General features: G+C 41.5%; 1 protein-coding gene across 1 annotated transcript; it reads right to left on the reverse strand.

The window, feature by feature from the left end:
• Nucleotides 1-12,857: 12,857 nt before the first annotated feature.
• On the reverse strand, nt 12,858-23,460 carry LOC133108384 (extracellular calcium-sensing receptor-like). The gene is made up of 6 exons (XM_061217887.1): nt 23,321-23,460; nt 22,862-23,153; nt 18,517-19,335; nt 17,953-18,180; nt 14,532-14,655; nt 12,858-13,750 (listed from the first exon to the last, which is right to left on the reverse strand). Exons 2-6 carry the CDS (start codon nt 23,117-23,119, stop codon nt 12,858-12,860), a joined length of 2,322 nt encoding a protein of 773 aa, XP_061073871.1. The 5' UTR covers nt 23,120-23,153; nt 23,321-23,460.
• Between the last annotated feature and the right edge of the window lie 3,973 nt (nt 23,461-27,433).

Below are 27,433 nucleotides of genomic sequence, written 5' to 3' on the forward strand. Positions count from 1 at the left end.
TTAATAATGAAAAACCGGTTTAAGCAGGTGGTTGGCTGATCGGTGTATTTCATTTCTGTAGTGTAAGCAGTGTATTGTCAGAGCTGTGGAAGACTAAAGCCTGGTAAAATAACCTTGCTGTTTCTCAAGTAGCCTAACACACAGTTTGCTCTGTTGCCTGCAGCCACGTAATGTTCCATGTAAGCCTGATGAGAACTTTTATTGTCGGTCGCCATAGACGAGGTGGTGGAGCTTGAGACTCTGCACGTGCATATCCTATTGAGGTATTTATTTTTATCGATCCTGTTAACGGTATGGGCAAGAAAGCATTTAGCTTCAGAGGTAATGTCATGGTAAAAATGCGCTTCAATATTGCGTTTACAAGAACGCCACATTGCATGTGCACTAACGAATACTTTCTTCCATTATAGGACATTGCTAACTGCCGTTTTGCCGACATTTAGTAATTTGCGTTTATCGCGTAGACTCCTTAAAGAGCTAAGGAACGTGAATAGTGGGGCTTCAGTTCTATTAGTACGCCGGTAACTGGCTACGTGGAGCACTGGTGTTTTTAAACTGTGTTGTACATCACCTGGGGCTCCGTATTTATTTTTATTTTTAATATATCCTTCCTACGGATCAGAAGACAAAAGATAAATATATATGTGTGTATATATATACACACATGTGTATATATATGTATATGTGTATATATGTATATGTGTTGTGGTGCCTCGGGGTGGATCCTGAGGTGCAGTGGGTGGGCGCAGCTGGAAACCAGACACAGGAGATAGCAGATATCAGAAAAAATTATTATTTTTATTTTTTCTGTGTTTTTTTTTTCCCGGGGTATTGGTGATAGCGCCCCCCCCTCAGGGCAAGGGTAGGGGAAAACTAGAGAAATAAAAGGGGCCGTTCAGGCAAAAATAAACTAAGGTTCTTCCCAGACCGGGGTATGCTCCAGGGCCTCCTCCCTCCTTCCCTCTTCAGCCGCGTCCGGGCTGGGTGGGGGAAACACAAAGATATAGGGTAAGTAGGATGGGATTTTATTTGGCTCACGTGTCCGGCGTCCGTTCCGGGTCTTTGGGGTTGCCGTTCGTAAAGGTGGGGTCTCCTTCAGGGTCAGTACAGCAGGGCATAGAAGGTCCTTCCTCTCTCTGCCTTTCACACTCTCACATGCTCAGGAAGGGTGCCGACTGAACCTGTTTGCAGCCTCGACCGCGCCTTAAATACCATTTTCTGCTCGTTAGGAAACAGGCTGCAGCTGAGTCAGTACCTTTCCATTCTGCTCACTCATGTGCGCTGTCCGGGGTCCTGGACTGCAGGTAGAGGGATCTCTCTCCAAGGTGCTGATCTTCCCATCACCTCTCTAGGAAGATACACTCCTTCCCAGACCTCTCCTAATGCGTGACGTCTGCGCGGTTGCTCTGCGCGGGTCCCTCCAGGGTTCTCCACCCACGTGGCACAACTGCAGGAGCAGGGGTGCCACAGTGTGTGTATATATGTGCGTATATATATGTGTATGTATATGTATATATGTGTATATATGTGTGTATATATGTATCTGTATGTATATGTATATATATGTGTATATGGGCCATTCTACCGAATTGGTTCAAAGTCAGGTTGGAAATATTTTGAAATTTTGTATGTTTTATTCCCAAAACTTTGTCCGTATATATATTGTACCATATCTAAAGTACACATATCTAGTAAAAGAACCGTCAATTTTTATATTGTATTTTCAGACTGTTGGAATGTTTTTCCTCTCCCAAAAATTGTCACTACCAAAACATAGTAATACACTATAGTAAAAAAGTATTATATTAACCTGTTAAGATTGTGTTTCCTTCCCTTCTCTAAAGAGTATTTTTACAAATATTTCTTGTAGGTTTTCACAATTAAATCAATAAAAATGAAATTTTTACCAAATTTCAAAGTTCAATTTATACAATTCATCAAAATCTAAATGCAATCTTTCTTTATAAAATGCATAATACTGATCATATTGATTCCAGAGTTGATGATTGATGAAATTGAACATACATTAAACCAATCAGTATCATAACATTTTAGTTGATAACTCAATATACTTTATTTTTTACAAAAAAATCCAGTGTTTCGGTAGTGACTGCACTGTTTCGGTAGTGACCACAGTATTTTGTTTGCAAGGTTGTATCATATTCCCTCAACCTTATTGCTTAATCTTAACTCATAACATGCCTTATGTTGGGAATATTACAAACACAAATGTTTTGTGGTCAATAGAATAATTTTATTTTTGAAGACATAACAATTGTTCATCCATAACCATTTAAAGTACAAACATTACTTATCAATGGAAAATAATTACCCAAGTGGGTTCAGTAAAAGAGAAGAAGAAAACATTGACAAATAACTGATATTATGCTGTTGCTGTCAGGCTTCTGAACGCTAACCAATGTATCCTCGAAAGGTTTGTAACAAATAGATTCAACATCTTAAAGAAAAATACACCAGAAAGTGATATGCAGTTGAATCTGAATGAATGAACTGATCATGAACACAAATTTACACTGGACTGGACAAATGCACTGTCAGATAGCGCTAGCCTATGTACCTTGTTTTTGAGTCGTCCGCTAAGTTAGCTAGCTAATTATACGGCTTTTCTTGTTTTGAAAAGTTTAGCTTACTTGGCGTTCATCACTAATTTCCATTCGACTTTCTACGAAGTTCGTTAAATCAGACACATCAACTGCCTGGATGCCGACGTGAAGCCAGTACTGCCGGAAACACATCAAGCAAATGAAAACGAGACCTGGTGAAGTCCTGATAGACTGCCTGGATTCCTGGACATCCACCACCAGGCCGGGCTCAGACCCCAGCAGGAGCAGCAGCAGCCCATCCACCACCAGGCCGGGCTCAGGCCCCAGCAGGAGCAGCAGCAGCCCATCCACCACCAGGCCGGGCTCAGGCCCCAGTGGCAGCAGCAGCCCATCCACCACCAGGCCGGGCTCAGGCCCCAGCGGCAGCAGCAGCAGCCCATCCACCACCAGGCCGGGCTCAGGCCCCAGCAGGAGCAGCAGCAGCAGCAGCCCATCCACCACCAGGCCAGGCTCAGGCCCCAGCGGCGGCAGCAGCAGCCCATCCATCACCAGGCCGGGCTCAGACCCCAGCGGCAGCAGCAGCAGCCCATCCACCACCAGGCCGGGCTCAGGCCCCAGCAGGAGCAGCAGCAGCCCATCCACCACCAGGCCGGGCTCAGGCCCCAGCAGGAGCAGCAGCAGCCCATCCACCACCAGGCCGGGCTCAGGTCCCAGTGGCAGCAGCAGCCCATCCACCACCAGGCCGGGCTCAGGCCCCAGCGGCAGCAGCAGCAGCCCATCCACCACCAGGCCGGGCTCAGGCCCCAGCGGCAGCAGCAGCCCATCCACCACCAGGCCGGGCTCAGGCCCCAGCAGGAGCAGCAGCAGCAGCAGCCCATCCACCACCAGGCCAGGCTCAGGCCCCAGCGGCGGCAGCAGCAGCCCATCCATCACCAGGCCGGGCTCAGGCCCCAGTGGCAGCAGCAGCAGCCCATCCACCATCAGGCCGGGCTTAGGCCCTAGCGGCAGGGGGCCCCCAGCAACATCAGCAGCTGAGATCCACACGCCACCACTAGGCTTGCACGTGAGAAAGCAGAGGCTGTTTCGTCTGCTAAACTGTTAATCATGCTAAAGTCCTGTGGGACCCGACTGTGAAACCTAGAGGTCTATTTGGGGGGCACCTCAACATCAGAAGCCTTACTGGTAAGAGCACCCAAATATCCCATCTCCTGTCTGACTCAAACCTGGACTTTCTTTGTCTAACTGAGACTTGGTTGAAGGAAACGGCTCCCGAGGACACATTCACGGTGCCAGGGTATCAGTGTTTTAGACAAGATAGACCAGACAGAAGGGGGGGTGGTGTGCTTCTTTATGTAAAAGACAACATCAGATGTGAACGTGTGACCTACAACGCCGGTAGCATGCTGGAATATGTTGGTGTTAAAATTATCCTGTCCCAACAAATGTCTTTTAACATCATAGGTATTTATAGGCCCCCATCTGCTACCGATGCTTTTTACAATCAACTTGAAGCTACCCTGAAAGAATGTAATCTGAATAAGGAACTAATCTTGATGGGTGACTTCAACTTGAACTGGGAGGACAAATCCAAGAGAAAAAAGTTAAAAATGATTACTGATAAATTCCACCTGGAACAAATAGTCAACGGCCCGACGAGAATAACAAAAAGCTCTAGCACGCAGATCGATCTGATGTTCTCCAACAAGACAGAAAGAATAATTAAACACTATAACTTAATTACCGGTCTGTCCAACCACAACTTTACCTTATGTGCAAGAAAACTGACCAAAAACAGGTTTAGTAATATTACAACAAAAAGGAAGATCATTCAGTGTATTCCCAGAGCTACACAGGACCAATTTGCCAACGAAATTACCACCCTAAATTGGGATGACCTGCTGTCCTCTGACAATCTGGCAACTGTATGTGACACGTTCACTCACAGAATTAACTCTGTGAGGGAAACATTTACTGTAAGGTTAAAGACCAAAAAGAAAAAGAGAAATAATTTACCCTGGTTTAATGGTCAATTATGGAAGCTTATGAAATCTAGAGATGCTGCACTGAGGAAGGCTGTTAAGACCAGGAGAGACACTGACATCTTTCTATATAAAGGCCTTAGGAACAAAGTCACTCAGGAGCTGAGACAAGCTAAATCCAACTTTTATCTTAGTATACTGCATGAAGCGAAAGGGAAGAGTAAACTAATTTGGAAGAATATAGATAATCTTACAAGGAGGGACTCAAAATTCTCAGGTGATCTTAAAGTCAAAGTTCAGGGAGAGTTAATTGAAGACCACCGCACGGTTGCCAATGTTTTTAATAACCTTTTTCTTGAATCTGTAAATGAGCTGGCGAAAGGTTTCATGAAGCAGGACCTGGTCATCCGTCCTACTGATGACACAAAGCAGGCTTTTACATTGATTGAAACAAGTGAGGTTCAGGTACGCAAAATAATTAGTTCCATGAAAAACTCTAAAAGTAGAGATGTGTTCCTATTCGACACTACATTCATCAAAGCACATAAAGATCTTCTAGCTGCCCCCATTGCACATCTAATCAATCTGTCTCTTAAACACTGCACTTTCCCCGATGCTTGGAAATGTGCTATTGTGACACCTATCCATAAGTCTGGAGACCGCCTTGATGCCTGTAATTATAGACCGATAAGTATACTGCCTATACTCTCTAAGGTTGCTGAAAAAGTGGTCGCTGACCAGCTGACCACTTTCCTCAACACAAGTGAGTTTGGGCTGCATCGGATGCAGTTCGGTTTCAGAGTGAACCATTCTACTGAAACTGCAACTTTGCATTTTATAGAGCATGTCAAATCCAGGCTTGATAAGGAAGCTTTAGCTGGTACCGTGTTTTTAGATCTGAGCAAAGCTTTCGACACAGTGAACCATGCTGTCATGCTGTGAAAGTTGTCTCATTTTAATTTTTCAAACACAGCACTGACATGGATGTCTTCATACTTACCTAATAGGAGGCAATGTGTTAAAGTGGGTGATACTTTGTCTAGTGTCATGAACTGTACAATGGGTGTCCCACAAGGGTCCGTGTTGGGGCCGCTATTATTTAGCATGTACATAAACGATCTCCCACAACACTGTCCTCAAGACATCCATCTTCAGATGTATGCTGATGACACTGTTGTGTGGACTTATGCAGCAACAGCTGTGTTAGCAGCTGTTAAGTTAACAGCTGCATTGGAGAGTATCACAAAATGGCTAGAAGAGTCAGGCCTAAGTCTCAATGTATCTAAGACAAAAGCTATGTTCCTCCACAAGAAACCCAGGAAGATGACTCCAACAGCGGACATCTTGATCAAAGGTGTCAAGGTTGACGTAGTCTCTGACTTTAAATATCTTGGTATGGTACTAGACTCCAATTTAAACTTTAAGAGCCATGTAAAAAAAATGGTTAAAACATTAAAGTACAACATAGTTAATTTTAGACACATCAGAAACTGTCTTTCCTTAGATGCAGCTAAGACATTTATGCACGCTATGATTCTCTCCCACATGGCATACTGTATCACATGCTGGGGACAAGCTAGTGAATGTGGCGGCACGGATGGTGCAGTGGGTAGCACTGCCGCCTCACAGCAAGGAGGTCCTGGGTTCGAATCCCCGTCGGCCGGGGCCTCTCTGTGCGGAGTTTGCATGTTCTCCCTGTGTCTGCGTGGGTTTCCTCCGGGTACTCCGGTTTCCTCCCACAGTCCAAAGACATGCAGGTTAGGCTGATTGGAGAGTCTAAATTGCCCATAGGTATGAGTGTGTGAGTGTATGAGTGTGTGAGTGTGTGAGTGTATGAGTGTGTGAGTGTATGAGTGTGTGAGTGTATGAGTGTGTGTGTGTGAAGGGTGTATTCCTGCCTTTCGCCCAATGTATGCTGGGATAGGCTCCAGCCCCCCTGCGACCCTGTTCAGGATAAGCGGGTTAAGATAATGGATGGATGGATGGAAGCTAGTGAATCAGGTACAAGACCTCTCGCTTCTTTGTATAAGCAAACCCTGAAAACTTTAGACAAAAAGCCTATGCACTTCCACCATTGTAAGATACTCGAGAAACACAGGCTACTGAGCTTTGAACACCTTAGACAACTAGCAGACTCATGTATGGTCTACAAAATCATTAATGGGTTGGCACCTCCTCCACTGTGTCCACATTCGTCCTACAAATTCCATCAGAGCTACAAGAACAGTGTCAGCACTTGATTGCGTTAAACCGTTCCGCTACACTGTGTTTGGACAGTCATCTTTCTCTGTAAAAGCAATAACTTATTGGAACAGTCTGCCAGAAGAGATGAGGAGGTGCAGCTCAATTGACACCTTCAAAGTTCACTTGAAAGGACAATTGCTAGCTAGTCAATTCTGTTCCCACTTTCAGTAGGGTACCCTTAGGGTACTAAGTCGGATTAGTCGGAGACTAATGTTTTTTTGTACGTTGTCCCTGAAATAAACTTCTAAAAAAAAAATTTTTTTTTTAAATTTCACCACTTGCACGCGCACACAGACACGCGCGCGCAATTGTAACAGAGAACCATCAGGATTTCATTAAAACAGCAACTGGTCTTCATGTTGCTTCAAACATTACTAGTATGTCTGACGTTATTGCTGCTAGTGAGCACCTGCTTATTGTAAGCCATCATAAAACGGGTCTTGAGTGGTTAAGCCATCTTGCAATCTTAAAAGACGCTATCGCTCTGGATACTCTTTACAGCCAGGCGAATGGAATGAGAGTGGACACACACACAGGGAAAATAAACAAATACACACACACACACACACAAAACACAAACACAGCAGAGAACACACACACACACACACACAAAACACAAACACAGCAGAGAACACACACACACACACACACACAGAGTGAGAGAGACATTTGTTGTACTGTATGTTTAAGGGGGTTCAGTGTCAGACACCATCACAAATCCATCCATCCATCCATTATCTGAACCCGCTTATCCTGATCAGGGTCGCAGGGGGGCTGGAGCCTATCCCAGCATACATTGGGCGAAAGGCAGGAATACACCCTGGACAGGTCGCCAGTCCATCGCAGAGCACACACACACACTCATGCCTACGGGCAATTTAGACTCTCCAATCGGCCTAACCTGCATGTCTTTGGACTGTGGGAGGAAACCGGAGTACCCGGAGGAAACCCACGCAGACACGGGGAGAACATGCAAACTCCGCACAGAGAGGCCCCGGCCGACGGGGATTCGAACCCAGGACCTCCTTGCTGTGAGGCGGCAGTGCTACCCACTGCACCATCCGTGCCGCCTCCATCACAAATCCATTCACAAATTTAGTTTTTCACATACTGCGGTGAACACTCTTGGGCTGATCTGGACATGCCTCTGTGTGACGTTTTCTGGTAGAGGGATTAAGGTGACGACCTTGTACACTGTGTACCAGATCTTATCCTAATGTTAGCCTACATAGTTACCAACATCAGAAGACATAGACTAAACTGTGGTCACACTACTTATGTAGCCCTAGCTAGCTACGGCAACAAACTATTTTCATTTCATCATCTCTCACTCAAACAAAAATGTCCACTAGCCACGATGCTAATTCTCGCTATGTTAAACTCCATTGACTTATGCTAAAAAAGTTAACGGTCTAAAAGTCCGTATTTTTGGCTTTTGGGGTCTTTCAGGATGGACGGGAGGTCCCTCCAAGGCAATGGTAAGGGAAACACTGAAAATAGATGATTGAACATTCCATTTTGCTAGCATAACTAAAGAATGCTAGCAAACACATGGCTATAGCAATAGCTTTGCAAACATAATATTTTGCATAAAACCCCAAAAAGTTTACTTTATTGAAGAGAATATGTGTTCCATTCTTAAAGTTACACACTGATTTTCAGACTTTAGAACACATTTATTTCAAAATGATGGGATTTAACAACTTACCATTCCATTTTGTCACTACCGAAATTATCATGTCACTACCAAAACTTTACCATATGTTTCAGTAGTGACTGTTTCGGTAGTGACAATTCTAGCTAACTTTGAGCATAACTAAAGAATGCTAGCAAGCACATGGCATACACTTCTTTGAAGAGGTGTACACACATAAAAACATAATACTTTGCATAAAACCCCAAAAAGTTTACTTAATTGAAGAGAATATGTGTTCGGTAGTGACAATTCTTAAGGTTACACGCCGATTTTCAGATTTTGGAACAGATTTATATCAAAAGTATGGGATTTAGCTACTTACCATTCAGCCATGAGGGACAGGGATGCAGTGTCACTGCCTGGTCAAAAATGCAGGGGTGTGGCTAAAAACCAGGCTCAGCCAATGGACTAAAACTCTTGTGTTTCGGTAGTGACGTGAAAACTGGGGACATGATTTTTTGAGTATAGTTTTTTAAATTAAAAATTAAACCCACAATAAATCTAAATCTTCCAACTTCTGTTTAAACTTAATCATAAAGATCTTTGAAATACACCATTGAACAAAATCTAAAAAAAATGTTTTTAAGTGTTATTTACAGAAATTGAAATTTAGATGTCAGGGTTTGGGACAGCTACTTCCCAATAAATTCCCTATAAATTATGCTTTTGTATATATTTAGCTTATCACTATCTAATTTAATGCCTTGGTTTTAAATAGACCATAACATATTCTTAGTAAATATCTATGTCTGAATACTTAATTGTTTTGTTAAATAGTTTTTCTTGTTGTGGGACCGCACTTTGAACTAATTCGGTAGAATGCCCCATATATGTGTGTGTATATATATATACACATATATATACATATACATATATATGTATAGATGTGTATTCCATCATAGCAGCAAGATAAAGCCAAGAAAGCATGAATAGTTTCAAATCGCAGTGGTGAAAAACGCTGATCAGTGAATAGCAAAATAAACAAGATGAATTATTGGATAATTGTGCCACGTAATTATTCTATCAATATATGCAACTAAATATGGAATACATATTAAATCTTACCACTGGTTTTACAAGTAGAGATGTCCCTTTGAAGATGCAGTCGTAATTGTTGGTCTTGGATAATCCGTTTAAATACAGGCTCAATTGTAATGGCTGTCTATGTTCTGAAATACATGTGCATAAAACCAGGTGTGCTGTTTACGTCTTTGTGGGTCGTTCCAATTAATTCGGATCGGAGTAAACGCAGTTCATCCAGTAAAGGACGTATTCAGCTTTCCAACAATCGATGGTGTGTCCAATTAGAGATTACTTACAGCTTTTTAGACGCTGATTGATTGATTTTGTGGTAGATACTGCATATGCACACGGTGAAGATGTGCTCCTTCATCTGTAAGTGTTACTGTTTGTAATATTTATATATGGCGGCACGGATGGTGCAGTGGGTGGCACTGCTGCCTCACAGCAAGGAGGTCCTGGGTTTGAATCCCCGTCGGCTGGGGCCTCTCTGTGCGGAGTTTGCATGTTCTCCCCGTGTCTGCGTGGGTTTCCTCCGGGTACTCCGGTTTCCTCCCACAGTCCAAAGACATGCAGGTTAGGCTGATTGGAGAGTCTAAATTGCCCATAGGTATGAGTGTGTGAGTGAATGGTGTGTGTCGCCCGGCGATGGACTGGCGACCTATCCAGAGTGTATTCCTGCCTTCCGCCCAATGTATGCTGGGATAGGCACCAGCCCGCCTGCGACCCTGTTCAGGATAAGCGAGTTAAGATAATGGATGGATGGATGGATGGATATTTATATATGTTATTTTTTTATCTCCACCTTCGGCAAATTTTGAACAACAACATAAAAGCCTTTGCTAATAAAACTTAGCATACCTGTATGGGGGTTATTTACTGTATATAGTTACCAATAATAAACTGCTTTGTTTCTCTCTGATTCTGGTAGAATACTGTATTTTTCTTGTACGTAAGGCAGACTATGGGTTATTAGTGTCTGTATGAAAACTCATTGTACCGTTTCCATTCACACGCATACAACCTTCATTAATAGCACCATGTCTGGGGGTGGCCCAGAAAGCAAGACCAATGATCTTCGAGAAATACCAAGGGATACATAATGGACAGATTAGCGTGAGTACTGCATTCCTGACAGCAGCTAAATGTAGCTCACAGTATCCTGGACAGTTATGAATTTCACATTTATGACTCTCTGGAATATGAAGATCTAGATATTTCCAAATCTACTTGGTGGATATATTACTTTGACTTGTTTTAGAAGTATTTAGAATAGTTTTGTCTGTAATCAACCATGCCGGGACAATGTAATGTTGACTTCAATAATAGTTATTCATACATTTTTATAACTTTTTTATTTAAAAAAAAAGCCTGTAGGCCTACATCATGATTGTTGCACAGGAACAGTTATTGATCTTGTTTTAATAGCTTAATAGCTAGAATTGGTAATAGCTAGAAATAAGTGTAATTATGTAGCCTATAAGTATTGAAATTACATATGACGATTTCATTGCCTCGAATTTCACACATAACAGACAACTCAACAAATAAAATGGGTAAAGAGATACTTTGCCAACATGAGCTCTCCCCACCCCAAGCAAAAGCCAATTTGTATTAGCTTTTGCGCACATTGTAAACTTACTCCAATTTCTCTCAGATGACAAGGGTGCGTGACTCGTGAGTGGTCAACATAGAAAAGGAATACATTAGGATGGTATAATAGGATGGATATACACTCAGTGAGCACTTTATTAGGTATTTATGAGGCTTCTACTGCTGGAGCCTATCCACTTTTATGCGTTGTGTGTTCAGAGATGCACTTCTGCATACCACTCTTGTAGTGTGTGGTTAGTTGTGTTACTGTCACCTTCTTTTCAGCTTTAACCAGTCTGGGCATTCTCCTCTGACAACTCTCATTAACAAGGTGTTTCTGTCTGCAGAACTGCTGCTCATTGGATTGAAAATTTTTTTTTTTGCCCCATTCACTGCAAACTCCAGAGACTAGTGTGCATAAAAATCCCAGAAGATCAGCAGTTTTTGAGATATTCAAACCACCCTTTCCACCACCAACAATTGGTCAAAGTCAGTGAGATCACATTTTTCCCCCATTTTTATGGCTGATGTGAACATTAACTGAAGCTCCTACTTGATTGTATGCATTGCACTGCCGCCACACAATTAACCGATTAGATAATCGCATTAATAGGTACGTGTAATAAAGTAAAAATGTTCCTGATAAAGTGCTGAGTGAGTGTATATCAGAGAGCTTACTGTTTTGTTTCAGGGAATGCACCATGCTAATGTATTTCTTTCCATGCTGCATGTAATAAAGAGTGCCTTATCACAGTGGTCTAAACACAGTGGATTATTTTCCTCAATAATTTCAGTGGGATCAGGATTATCTTGATTTTCAGTCTGAAAACTACGTTTTGAAATACTAAGCCCAGATGCTTGGTTTTGTTTATTGTGCTCCGTCAGTGCGGACTTCATGCCACCCTTCCAGTTTGTAGGTATGGAGGTGCCATTTTATGGCTATTTTTGAGGCTTGGCGACACCAAGATGTAACCAATCTCTGCAATTCTTAAACTGTGAACTGTGATTTCCAACCATTCCATGTGTTTTATACCTTTTATTAGACTAAGCAGTATGTTTAACGGTTTATGTATTTCTTGTACCATTACCAGTCAATTACCATCTGTCTGTTCTGAATTGACAGTTCTTTGGCTTTTTCCATGCTGATGGATTATACTCTAGTGAAACAGGAAATTATATAACGTATACTGAGATTAACTGAATTCAGGAAAATTGTATTGCCAATTTCACTTTTATTTTATTTACAATAATTGTAAGGGGTGCCCATAATTTTGGGTCCTATTGTTTTCAGAATAAAACTTGCATTACATAACAAAAACAAACAACGACTGTTTCCCCTCCAGGGCCGACAATCTGATATAGGCCCACAAGGCCTAGTCTGTGATGGTAGAATGACCAGGAGAGCTCATCTGGAGGACCAGATGTTTTTTATGTTTTGGCTTGGGAAAGATGTTTTATTTCTGGAATAATTTATGATGATTTATGGAATATTTTACATTTCACGTAATAATATTTGAATGGGTTATGATTATTTCATTTTTTAATGTTCTGGTTAGAAAACAGTTGGTGTTTAGGGAGGAACTTGAAGAAGGAAGAATAATTTAAAAGGATTTCTTAACAATTAATGGATTTTCCAGATTTATCTCTAGAAGATGACCGCTACACTGACCCAATATCTAAACAAAAACAGATAAAAATTACAGCTAGCCATCACCTGAATCTTCCACACACACTTTAAATGTAATCAAAGGTAAATGACGATTATTTTCCCATTATCTTCTTCTTGGTATTCTTTTCGGGTCTTAGTAGGATTATATAACACTTGGGGGCAAAGATGCAAAGGAGGAGTCCATAGCTTGAGGCCAGGATTGCGAATATCTCCACAGCGACAGTGTATTTCCCTGGGGAGCTGACATAGGCAGGGATGAAGGTGATCCAGACGGCGCAGAAGATGATCATGCTGAAGGTGATGAACTTGGCCTCATTGAAGTTGTCTGGGAGCTTCCTGGCTAAAAAGGCCAGCAGAAAGCAGATGGCTGCCAGCAGGCCGATGTAGCCCAGGACACATGCAAAGCCAGCCACAGAGCCCACATCACACTCAAGGATGATCCTGGCACTCTGGCCCTGTATCTCAGATGGGACGGGAGGTGACAGAACCAACCACAGCACACAGATGAGCACCTGGATAGAGGTGCAGAGGGAGATGGCCACTCTCTGCTGCACTGGGCCAAAGTACTGCATGATGTTGCTGCCAGGGACTGAGGCACGGAAGGCCACCAGCACCACCACTGTCCTACTGAGCACACAGGAAATGCAGAGCACAAAGCTGATCCCGAACAGTGTGTGGCGCAACATACAGGACCAGGGGGAGGGGTGACCAATGAAGGCCAGCGCACACAGGAAGCAGAGAGAGAGAGACAGCAGCAGCAGGAAGCTCAGCTCTGCATTGTTTGCCCTAACAAGGGGTGTGTCCCGGTGGAAAAAGAAGGTGGCGAGGACACTGCCTGTGAGGACCACCCCAGAGACTGAAAGAACAGCAAGGACGATCCCCATGGTCTCCTGGAAGGACAGGAACTCCACCTCCTTTGGAATGCAGACAGTTCGAGCAGCATTCGACCAAAATCGATCTTGGCACTTCTGGCACTCAGTTGAACCTTAAATATTATGTAGAAAACCTCTCAGCCAAGACCAATGTGGTTCATTAGGAAGCATGATTTTCAGTTTGTAGTCCGTAGCGCACTTGTAATTGTCACTTGCCATTCGTCTAACTTGGGCGATTGGGCAACCTTAATTTCCAGCCCTGGAAACATGCTGCTTTCAATGCACTTTCATGACTTTTGATAAATAACAGCAGGACACACAGATATTGACTGACAGGTTATCAGCACAGATATTTCCTGTGCACACATCTGGCTGGCTGTATTTCACAAAGATTTGTATTCACAGGCAAGCGACAGCCTGTGTAACATATTGGCCACTCTGTTCACCCAATATAAAATAAACAGAATGACTATCAACAGGTGAAGACTGTCCTTGCTGGAGGCCCACTCCATAGTTTTAGCTGCTAATAAAATGCTCATGGTTTACAAAGAACAAAAAGACAAGTATGTAATTATTCTTCTAATAAAAATACTGATGAAGATCAGGAAAAAATAAGTATTTAAATAAAGTGTTGGACCAACACTACTTGTTCTTTTTTTTTTATTAATGAGTGAATGGAGTCTTTGCAAAGCTCATCACGATGGGAACAACCTCATCACTTGCTTGTGAGTTAAGGTATCAAAAGGAATAGTTAGCTAACATTTTAATATGGCTCAGCTGGCTAAGCAGTTTCTTTGTGGAATTTTCACAGATAAACAACCAGAATTACTGAGTGTGCACAAAATTGCAGCCATAAGCATTTGTTGAGATCTGATAACTTATATCTTATCGTACCAGTGGTGTTGCTGATCTCTCCTGCTGCACATGGTAAGCAGTCAAAGCAGCAGATGGGCTTTCCTTTCTGCACAGCCTTCCAAGTGCCTGGGGGACAGGGCATGCTGCAGACGGACACAGGCACCTGTATACACCCAACACAATACACAGAATATCACTCTATCTCCATACCATCACTAAAAAAAACATTGTATTCCCTCAACACAGCATGTGAACCGACTGTATTCACACATACTCAAGCTGATCTCTTAATGTTCATTTAGTTCACCACCAACGCATTTTGAATACAAGTGGATGTGACTTTGATCTAACAATGCCAGCTAGCTGATTCGTATTTGAATCTGCAGCCATTTCTGTTCGTGTCGTGCTACTTTTTCAAATTGTTAGCTAACATTTGTGGCAAACAGAAAAAAGTTTGAATATGTTCGCTAACGTTTGAGATTTTGAATGCACCTCAGGTCACACTATGACAAGATACTAGTTAAGTTGTTATATCCTTAATCTAGGATTGGAACAAGTTCACACAGTAGTCTTTTGACATGCACAAGAGAGAAGTGAGGAAAAAAGCAGCAGGCAGTCAATTTTACTAATCTAAGGGGGAGGAACTGGCCTATCATGAAACAGTGTTAACTTTATGTTATGCATTCGTCACTGGTGTATGGCTACTGCAGCCAACAAATAATAATAAAATAAATTAGGCCAATTCTTCAATCACAGATAATGTGATCCAGTTACTTGTAGCTACAACGCTGGTGATTGGAAAAAAGTACATAATCATTACAGGTACTTATAAATCGAGTACTCGGATCACTTCAAGCTCATTGCTTGAAAATTGGTTCTAACTGCCACAGCCAATGGCATGGGGGCTCATTCGGATTGTTCATGTAGCTGCCCAAATTGCACTTCAGACAAGCATCACTGAAACTCTGTATACTATTGCTTATTATCCAAGCAAAGACTACATATTTAATTATAAAACCACACCAGTTTGTTATCGGTAGCAGCAAGCAAATTAGCTGTAGTTAGCTTGACAAATTTACAAATATCCACTTACGATAAAATATAAGCAATACGAACTTTGTAGCGATGCATAGTGCACAAGCGTTGTGCTTCAGGTGGTTATTTGTAAATTCGGGAAGCTAACTAGTAATGTATAATTTGCTTGTTGTTACTGATAGCAAACTGGTATTATTTTCTAACTAGATAAGCAATAGTATACAGAGTTTCAGTGATCGCTTGTCTGGAGTGCAATTTGGGCAGCTACACGTTCCTTTTATCTCTTTACGTGTTCAATCATCCGTGTTTAGCTAAACCTTTATTTCTCTCAAATTGTTAGTTACAGTTGCATCGTTTGTGGTGGACTAGTCATAGCTAGTTACATAGACAAATTAGTTGCTTGCTAATTGGTTAGCTAAAGTGAAAACTTAAAAAAGCCAAAAAATAAAAATAGTGTTGCTTAGCACACCAAAGTCAAAATTTCATCAAGTCACCTGTTCGGGAGATATTTTCGGACGAGAACACGATGAAAAGACAGCAGGGTCTGTTGCGTTTGTCACTGTCAGCTTTCCAAAACAAAGCACGAGAGCACTGAACTGTATAATATCACTTTAATTACCCGTTATATTGATTATATTGCAATTTCTCTCTTGACCGTTAGTAGTCCAGGCAATGGTGTTTTGTAAGCTTGGCACTGACAAGTAGTTCACTGTTTTTGCTGGTTTAATGTTTATGCTTTAGAGGACTTAATGACATAGCTAGCTAGCTAGAAGTTGCCATTGCATGTATTTAATGTTACATAGCTAGCTAGCGAATGCAATTAGCTAGTAATGTTAACATTACAACCAAGCCGACATAGGCTAGCTAGCTTAGCATGGAGCTATCCCAACAAGAGACACAGATTTACTTCCGATGGCTAGAATAGCTACAGACTAACCAGAGTTGCTGTTTTTTGTTGTGTAAAGTATATTATCCATTGATCCAGAGGCAGACATAACATTAGTTAGTTATTTTGGAATATCATATCCTAGACCAAGAAAGCAACTTAAGCCTTAAGTATAGCTAGCTAGCTAGCTAGGTAAGTAACCTAACTGTTGCAAATTTAGCTAGCTAATTAGGACAATAACTATTAGCAAAGATTTTAGCTAAGCTTATACATTAGCTCTGTCTAGCTGGTCTATGTACTGGCTGATAGCAAGCCACCGACCTTGTCGCATAGCTACTTAACATTTCATTTGGTAGCTAACTAGCTCCTTTGCCTTGTCCACAAACTAATGTTAGCTGAGCTAACTGCCATTTGAAAGCGGTTAGAAATAGCCTGTCATGACAACGAGTGCCTCGTTTCCGAAAAATATCAATTTTAATAACTACCGTAGCACATGAAAGCCCACTTAATGGGAACGGCACAAGTCCGTTTAAAAGTATGACATGTTCTAATTTACCTGTACAACCCGGTAAAACGTCTGTAGAAGAGTGCAAAACTGTTCATCAATCTTTTTAATAAAAACTACCAAGCAGATCTTTTAAAATTTTTCTGAATTAATTTAAATATATTTTTATTTGAAAATCAAAAGATTTTTCATTTATATTGGTCTCAGAATGGCAAACAATGAGACTGGTGATTTTCCTGTATTGAATGCAAGTGTGGTTTGGATATGATCTGACTATCGTGCATCTGTTAATACACACAATTCTGCAAAATGCAATGCTAAATTCTCCCATAATGTTACCCTCCATGTGGGCCTAATTTGCATCACTTAGTATTTCTGATAACCTTGGCTGTGTCCCAATATGAAGGCAGCTGCCTTGCTACCTGCATCCTCAGAAGTGAGCTCCGTCCTATGGTCGTATCCTATTAAAAGGAACCTCAGAAGGCAAAGGATTTGGGGCACACTGAACAATGTCACTGAATGTGAGATCAGTGTTATCAGAGGATACTATTGTTACCGTTCTTGCATTCCTTCGTTCATGAAGAGAAAACAAAATTTGTTTTTCATTCAGCTTACTACAACTTTTTCCAGCCTTAACCATATAATCAGTTTTAGTATTTACATCAATAATGTTAGCAGGAAAATAAGTGAAATTGTTGTCTTCAAATGCTGCCTGCTAAGGCAGCTGACTTCATATTAGGACACAGCCCTTGATTCAGAAACCCTGCAGCATAATGAATGAGCTGGCATTTACACCAGGACAACAGTGGTTGGCCCTTGTCCTGGACAATGCCATCTTTATGGATTCTGTCAGTCAGTGGTCTGCAGACTGTCCTCTGTAGCATAACCCTGTGGCCTTTACAGAGGGAAACATTCAAATAATGTATAAATAACCCTGATTGAGAACATGTGAAATATTGGTACAGCAGTCCAAAAATTATACAGATGGTTCTGTGGTTACATTCATGGCATGCTCAAGTAATGGTTCACTTTACCTCATTCTGGCCACCACCCCAGACAACTCTTTTTACATCGATGTCAAACTTGCTGTGAGATCCATCCACAGAGTCAAAATGTCCCACCTCGACAAACTCCACTGTCCCCTGCACCCCACTTTGCCAGTTAATGATGTCATAAGCGGCCGGTGGTTCACCGTTATCATCAAAGTTTGTAGCTTCTCCCATAGCTGTGGTGAAGTTGACGGTTTGGATGTAGTGGAGAATCTTCCAGGACAGGGAAGATCAGGATTTTCACAATGTTTAACAAAATTGAACATTAGGGGTGATGAAAAATGAAATGAATTCTTATGAACTGAATATTATTCATAGATTATCGAAGAAACCATTATCAAACAAGTGTTCATTAATATTTGTAAATGTTCACAAAATCGTAATATATATTAATACATTTTTATATATTCATTTGATTTGTATTTGTAAATTTCAGACAAAATCATGATTTTCAAACAGTGAATATGCTTTTAACAAATCTCACTGAGATATTAATATACATTCATTTATCATTTTACCCAATGTGATACTCATGTTGGTTGTTCTTACCTGCCAGGGCTGGAGGTTGGCGACATTTGGACAGCCCCCTTTTTCAAAGGGGCCATGCCCTGGTTGGCAGGACAGCATGTTGTGAATGGCATGTGCAATGGCATACACAGCCTTGTACACACTGTAAGTGAATCTGAGCTCAGAGACATCAGTATAAAAGCTCTTAACATTGTCCAAGCTCTCAGACCCTGTGCACTTGAGTCTGGCTGATGGAGAGGGGCTGGGGTCACTAAAAGAGCATCCAAACATAGTCTCCCAGAATTCCTGCACAAAGGGGTCGGAGGGCAAATCCTTGGGCTGAAACCTGGTGAGAAAAGACCTGAGACCCTGAATGTTTCCCTTGCGCAAGGCAAATCCTAAAGTCCCTCTCAGTAATGGCAGATTATTAGGAGAGGACATGTGGCTCGAGGTAATCCAGGACTCTGTGGCGATCCACTGCCTGTCGGTGATGTTCTGTCTCACCACTTCCCTCAGGAGGACTTGCATGTCTGCGACAACGGCAAAAGTGACGATAACTTTGACTGTGGAATGCCTGAGCGTCTCCACAATGCGTGGAATACTAGTCTCTAAATTGACCTTGGGGATGACCTCAAAAAAGGCCACACACACCTCAGAGTTCTGCAGCTCCTCCAGCAGATGCTGGATCCCAAACTTTCCATAGTCACCATCTCCCATAACCACACCGACCCAGGTCCAGCCAAAGAGGCGAAGCATTTGTGCCATGGCCCGGGCCTGAAAGGCATCGCTGGGTACAGTGCGGAAGAAGGTGGGGTACTTTTGGTTGTCTCCCAGGCACGCACATGTGGCAGAGTAGCTGACCTGGGCAGCACACAGATCACACACCCACCTGTGAGCTTAATGTTACTTTAAACAGAAAACAAGCACAGGGTCATACAATATCAATAGAAAACAGAGGAGAGGCACTTAATCACTCAGAGCACATTTGGTTATATAAGTTATAATAGGGTTTTTTTGGCCTCTGAGACTGACTGGGTCACCAGCGGGTAGTAAAGCACTCCTCCTAATCAAATGTTTTTTGTATTCATTTTAAACACATTTTTGGTCAGTAAATTTTGTTCCTTTTTTGTAAAGCGTGACATATAAATTATCGACCTGTGGGCACACCTCTCTCCATCTGCCATGCATCTACCATATCTGTAACTAACTTCAAACTAATGTTTGAAGGAGCAAGGACATTTCATTTGCCTAATTCACTTTTTCTCAAATTCCCTGTCTTCACTTCTTTTCCTAGCCTCTTCCAATGGGTGGAGCTAGGAGTTGAATAAGGAGCAAGGAAAATAAGTGATAGTTTCCCTTTGGCTCAGTCAAGAAAGTTAGTTAAGCTAGTTGTGAGATGTACGTACTGTACTGTATATAGTTTAATTCTTTGCACAGTTTTGTTTTCCAGTTAGCGTCCGCTTATACTTATGCAAACATTTGATGTTTTCTGTGATATGTGATATGAGCGTGACAGAAATGTGAATAAAAAGCCCTTGTTAAGCCTTTGTGTTATTTTCTCATTTTTGGGTCTTTCATTGCAGTTCATACACATACTAAACCATACCATACTAAACATAAACTAAATATTAAACAACTGTTTCATGGTTTGTCCCCAAATAGAAAATATCTGCATATCTTTTTGTCTAGACACATGATCAAAAAAGCTTATTTTTATAGTAATACAGATTTTTGATACAAAATTAACCTTCACATCTGCTGTTTTTTATTCAAATAAATAAATTGTCCAAAAAGGATTACTCACCCTAATGCTTTCGAACCAACTTGCATCACATTTTAAATTGAACTTTATTTCAAAATTAGGTCAAACAGAGCCCCGTTAGCCAGTACAATAACAGGTTTATCTCAATCCAAATCCTGTAATTGTCTGTTACTAGGCAAATGAAAATAAAACAAAAGTACAATATGAGAATATATTTAAACCGAAAGCACTATGATGTCTGCTGTACCACCAAACTTCAACCCACAAAGATTTGCCTGCAACACAAATGCTCATAGGATGGTTCCGCACATCTGTATATTCATTCCTAAACTGTCCATCACCTGAATATGACATATGAATATACATTTATGAATATACCTTGCTGAAAAGGGTAGGAAACCCTGAAGCTAACCATGTTTACATTAGTTTGGTACTGAAATGACCTGACAATGCATTTAGGCAGCAAATGCATTGTAAAGAAGTGGTTCAAGACATTTGCTTCGGTATATACACTCAGTGAGCACTTGATTAGGTATTTATTCAAATTCAACTGCCCTAACCTATCCACTTACAGTTATAATGTGTTGTGTGTTCAGAGATGCTCTTCTGCATACTACTGTTGTAATGTGTGGTTATTTGCGTTACTGTCACCTTCCTGTTAGCTTTGACCAGTCTGGCCATTCTACTCTGAAGTCTCTCTCATTAACAAGGCGTTTCTGGGGGCCACGGTGGTGCAACAGGCTAAGATGCAGTAAACTTGTGGTTGCAGTTTGCTGCAGTTGCACACCGGGGACCGGGGTTTGATTCCCGGTCCTGCCAAAAGCCAAGTTTGGCCGGCTCATGTGGAGCGGCATTAATTGGCTCGCCGCTCCAGAGGGAGGGTCTTGGCAGGGTTAGCTGATCGCCGTACAATAAGCGCCTTGTATGACTTGCAAGCACGGACACCATTAGAGAGATGAGACGTCTTGAAGAATGCGTGTTGCTCTTCCTCGGCCCACCAGGGGGGCGGGGTGTGGACGGTGTTTCTCACACTAACTCGAATTGAATTAAAGGAGGGTACAATTGGCTACTAAATTGGGAGACTTAGTGGCCCATATCTGCACACACAATTGGCTGATTAGATAATCGCATGAATAAGTAAAGTAAAAATGTTCCAAATAAAGTGCCTGGTGAGTGTATATAGTTTGCAAAAATGGCTGAACAGTTTATGAAATAAACTGAACGTTAGTTAGAACACAGTCATGGCTTCATAACTTCAAATATGTCTTTATAAAATAATTTGCAAAACAAACCTATATGAACCTTCCAAATTCATCAAAGAGAAAAAAAATATTGCTGCTGGACCATTTTAAGTCAATTTTGCACAGATGTAAACGGATATGGAATACTAATCTGGTCATATTTAAAAATAGTATGAATTTTGCCAAATGGGAGAACTACAATGGATTTTCATTCATGTCTGGCTTGTACCCTGAGACGTGGCTGCAGATTTGATGGTATCCACTTGCTTTTAAATTCTGACAGGGTTGTGACTATAGACTAGGCTTTCCATTTGTCAGGGAAGCAAGGATTAGTTATAATTCTGAATTTAGCGAGTCCAACAAATAATATCCTTATTGATTAGCACTCTGAATACTAAACGCAAGTGGTATTGCGTGCTATAACCCCTCACTTAACCTACATATAAAACATATTTTACGTGATTTTTATTCAGAATAATTAAGAATGACAATTATCAATTAAATTGCCAATTGCTTGGATAGGTCAGTTGAGAGTAAACTGGTGGAAACAACCAACAATTGAAAACAAACTCTATATCAGATCTCTAATGCATGAAGAAGCCAACAATTAATTTATGAAAATCATACATTCTTTACTGAATGTAGGCTCACTATGTTTAATTTACAAAATAGGAGACATTCAACAAGATATTAAATTGCAAATACCAGAAAAGAGAGAGAGAAACAGATAAGGCAGACCTTGCCAGAATATTTCCCCCTACCACTTTCAGTGCCACAGGAACAAGGTAAACAAGATGGAGAACTCACAGCCAAGGAAGCACGATCAAAATAAGCATTCTCCACAAATCCAAATTCTAACACACAAACTTGTTCCTGCAGCCATCTTAAATACCTTAGCCAGCATGTGCAAGGAAGGGGGGAGGGGGTGTCATACTCCCTTATGGCTAGAACTAGCCCATCTAAGAGGATAATGCTTAGCTGTGAATATTTTTACTTCTGCTTCCAACAACAGAGGCCATATTTGTCGATAAATAATTGTTCAATCTGGGTAGTCATAATCTCCATCTACATGCAGTTCCAGATTCAAGCGCACCGCATTGGTTTCCGCTTGAATCTGGAACTGCTTCTAGCAATGCAGATTTCGAGCCTTCCGACCTTCTATTGCCTTCTGCACCAAAACATTTGCAGATAATTTTTACCCTCCTGGGAAGTAATTAGCCAACATATGATTGTTGGTGAGTTCTTTAAACAATGACTTTTTTCCTGCAGACTTGCAATTTTCAAAAATTGATTCCACCAATTTTATTTCATTATAACCTAAATGAAGTCAGAAATTGCACCGTGCAATAATTTTGGGCCACAATAATCACAATCCATTTCTCACCATGGGGATGCTGAAGACTCCCAGTGTGCGAGCGATGACGATAGATCCTGAGGAGAAGGCATCACCAACAATGACAGGCACCTCGGGAGTGTGGCCACACATGGCGCCCATAATGACAGGGTCCTTCCCTGTTACCAGCCCCAGGGCAGAGGCTAACATTGTTCTCGCTGCACGACAGGTGTCAGCCAGGGCATACCCCAGGGTGAGATTGGGCAGCAGTTGAGGGTTTCTGTTAATCTCTTCAACTGCAAAGATCATGGTCTGCAGCCAACGATATGCACGCAAATAAAAACTGAGGGAGAGAAAAAAGAAACGGAGAGATGGAAATGGGAAAGGCTTGAGTGAAGTGAAAGAGAGCTACTGTTGTTGGCATATATTAACAGATAAATTTGCATACACGTTTTGTGAATCACACACACATGCATATACTTTATACAAATAAGGTTCACCTCTATTTACCTCTGACACTGTGAAGGCGTTGCTCGTTGTGTGAAGTCCAGGTTGGGCTCAGGTAGCTGTAAATGAATAGGGAACAGTCCTCCAATGATCACATCACCCTCTTTATACACACTTTGAGAGATCAGAGTGTCCAGAAGCCTGCAGGAGGAGCTTGCTGTTCCACACACTGCTCCAAGGACCAATGACACCCACAGCCATAACCAGGTATGAGCACCCATCTTCTGCAGTAGAGAGAGGAGTGACAGAGAGATGAGGGAAGGGGTTCTCCTACTGAAATAGAAGGAGGCTTCCTTATGTAGGGCTCAGTCCCTGCAAAACGACAAATAAGTTCAGTAATTGTGTAAACCCTGGTGGAGCCCAGTTAATGGTTGGGGCCTCGACCCAAAGGGAAACACCTAAATCACCTTGTTTTTTTATCTGAAGGTAATTATTTCATAAGACCCAGGAGTCTAGCTCTGATTCTCTCTCTCTAATGTGCACTGAGTGCTGTTTGTCTTCAACACATGTTTTTCCATAGCAGACCCATAACTTCTCCACTACTTTCCCTTACATCAGTGGTTTGCAAACTTGGTCCTGGAGTACCGTGGTCTATGCTGGTTTTCCTTCCAACTACAATTGCAATCATTAGATGGATTGCTTACCCTCTAAAAGCACATTTTGTCAGATAGCTATGCATACTATTAAAAATAAAATGTCCATGTTCATATCGTGATTATTGTGCTGTATTGCAAATAATGCATACATTTTACAGAAAATTGTATATAAAGTTATTTATGAATTATAAATGATTTTTAACTGATCAAATTAAAGACTAAGGTGAATCAGTAGGCTCCTAATTGGTGAAAAACTAACCATTTTGAAGATAATGAAGAATGCTAACACAATGAAAAGGCAAAGTAGCAACAAATGAAATGTGAGTTGAACAAATGTTCAAAGTGCTTCGGTAAAACATTCCTAACACATTAACTTAACTAAATACCTTCTTTTTTTTTAGCAAAACACAAGTAACAAAAAAAGAGCAAAATGTAATATGTAAACATTTCACAAAACTCTCACATCACTCCAATTGGTTTTTGTAATAGTATGTGATCTGAACACTTAACATGGTTCACTGATAATATCCCACTCATTTTAACTAACAAGCATGGCAGGCTAACGTGCCTGTTCAGACAACGGAGAAGTTTTAGGCAGTTGTGAAAAAATGCTATAAAATAAATGCTTTCAAATATAGAATTGTTATTGTTATATTGTTATTGTTATAGAATTGAATATGTTAATTGTTTATTTTTATCAATTAACAAAATGCATGAACAGAAGAAGTGATTGAACAGAAGAAAAATCTAAATCAATGTTTGGGGTGGCCACCCTTTGCCTTCAAAACAGCATCAATTCTTCTAGGTATACTTGCACACAGTTTGAAGTCGGTTGTTCCAAACATCTTGGAGAACTAGCCACAGTTCTTCTGTGGATTAATGCAGCCTCAAATGCTTCTGTATCTTCACGTAATCCCAGACGGACTCGATGATGTTGAGATCAGGGCTCTGTAGGGGCCATATCATCACCAGGACTGCCTGTTCTTCTTTATGCTGAAGATAGTTCTTAATGACATTGGTTGTATGTTTGGGGTCGTAGTCCTGCTGCAGAATAAATCTGGGGCCAATCAGATGCCTCCCTGATGGTACTGCATGATGGATAATTATCTGCCTGTACTTCTCAGCATTGAGGAGACAATTAATTCTGACCAAACACTCATTCTTGTACCACTCTTCAACCCTTTGGCGAACAATCTGCTACAGCCAAATATTTCACATTTTGATGCCATTTTTTTGCACCCCAGTTTCTATGTTTTCGTGTATAGTTACTTGGCCACATCGGAGGTATGGCTTTTTGGCTGCAATTCTTCCATGAAGACCACTTCTGACCAGACTTCTCCGCACAGTAGATGGGTGTACCTGGGTCCCACTAGTTTCTGCCAATTCTGAGCTGATGGCACTGCTGGACATCTTCGATTGTGAAGGGAAGTAAGCGTGATGTGTCTTTCATCTGCTGCACTAAGCTTCCTTCCACTAAGCTTCCACTAAGCCAACCACTGCGTCTACGGTCCTCAACATTGCCCATTTCTTTGTGCTTCTTCAAAAGAGCTTGGACAGCACATCTGGAAACCCCTGTCTGCCTTGAAATTTCTGCTTGGGAGAGACCTTGCTGATGCAACTACCTTGTGTCTTGTTGCTGTGCTCAGTCTTGCCATGGTGTATGACTTCTGACATTAAACTGTCTTCAGCAACCTCACCTTGGAAGCAGAGTTTGGCTGTTCTTCACCCAGTTTTAACACTCCTACACAGCTGTTTCTGTTTCAGTTAATGATTGCGTTTGAACCTACATATTAAATTGATGATCCACTCCTCATTGGCCTCCACTGGCTTCCTGTTGCCACACGCATCCACTTCAAGGCCCTAGTGTTGGCATTTCAGGCTTCTAATAGGACTGCCCCACCATACATACAACCCTTAATCACTCCCTACTCCCCAGCTAGACCAATCCAGTCTGCCAGTTCTGGTTGCCTTATGGTTCCCTCACTATGAGCACCTGGCGGTCTAGCTGCACATTCACGCCTGTTTTCCGTTCTGGTTCCTCAGTGGTGGAATTACTTGCCTACCACTGTCAGGACAGCAGAATCCCACCCCCTATTTCGATGCGGACTAAAAACACACCTTTTCAAACTGTACCTTAGTCCTCCCTCCTGATTCCCCCCACCCCTTCCGATATCCCTCTTGTCTACCCCCAAAAAATAAATTGCACTTTCGTTGACTGTATTTTTTGTTTAGAACAGTACTTCATGTGTACTTTACTAGTTATGGATGTAATGCTTTAACTTGTGGAGCCTATGTACTTGTAAGTTGCTTTCGATTAAGAGCGTCTGCCAAATGACTAAAATGTAAATGATCATTCAAATGATCAGCTCCTGTTTGGTATAATTGGTCAATCATACACCTGACTATATGCCTACAGAATCCCTGACTTTGTACAAGTGTGCCTAGAAGATTTGATGCTGGTTTTGGCAAAGGGTAGTCACACCAAATATTGATTTGATTTAGATTGTTCTTCTGTTCACTCACTTTGCATTTTGTAAATTGATAAAAAATAAACCATTAACATTTCAGATTTTGAAAGCATTCTTACTTTACAGCATTCTTTCACACCTGCCTAAAACTTTTGCACAATACTGTATATCTACAATTACAATGACAGGAAGAGCCTTCTCTTATAGAGCTCCTAGTTTATGGAATAATCTCCCCATATGATGGTGGGAGGTAATACCCCTTGTTACCGCCTGAGGGCTGAGGATCATTGCTTCCACCTGATCCTCGTTAACTCCAGGGTAATTACCTCCCGGGAAGAGTATTTAAGCTCAGTATCAACTACACTTCGGTGCTTGTGTGTCAACTGTTCGCTCTTGAGCCAAGCCGGTAAAAGCACATGGTAGACTCGGTTAGTAGTGAGTCAGGTATTGTTCTGGTGTGTGTATTTGACAACATTACAAGTAAGGAAGGTGTGCAGTACTCCTGTATTGTACACTGGCGCCTTCCCAAACAAGTGAGTCGGGGGTAGAGGGACGTTGTCCCCGGTATTTGTATTTTGGTTTGCTTTTCTTCCCGAGCTGCGTCTCAAGGTTTTTATTTTATTGTGCCAAGCATTTTACGCTAGCTTGTTTTTTCTTTTCGGTTTCCTCAGTTCCCTACCTTTGCTGAGGTCTGGCATGGTTTCTGAACACATCACTGTGCTTTATATAGTTCAGTAGGATAGTATTATTTCCATTACAGAAGGAAGCAAAATAGCATTCTATTTATTTATAAAGCCTTGCTAGGAAAACTTCCTCTCTACCTGACCAGGCTTCTGTCCATCAAAATCGCAAGTCATCGTATCACATCTCAAGATTGGATTCCGTTAGAGGCACCCAATCAAGTCCTTCAAGAAATGAGTGATGGACATGACAATAAAAGAGGCCGAATGTACCTGCATTTAGTGATGAATTAGGATAATAAGATCACTATTCCCTGTCTTATGTCCTTTTTATGTTTTAATTTATTTATTGTATTATTTTATCCCTATATT

Source organism: Conger conger, chromosome 13 (genome assembly GCF_963514075.1).
Source record: "Conger conger chromosome 13, fConCon1.1, whole genome shotgun sequence".
NCBI lineage: Eukaryota > Metazoa > Chordata > Actinopteri > Anguilliformes > Congridae > Conger > Conger conger.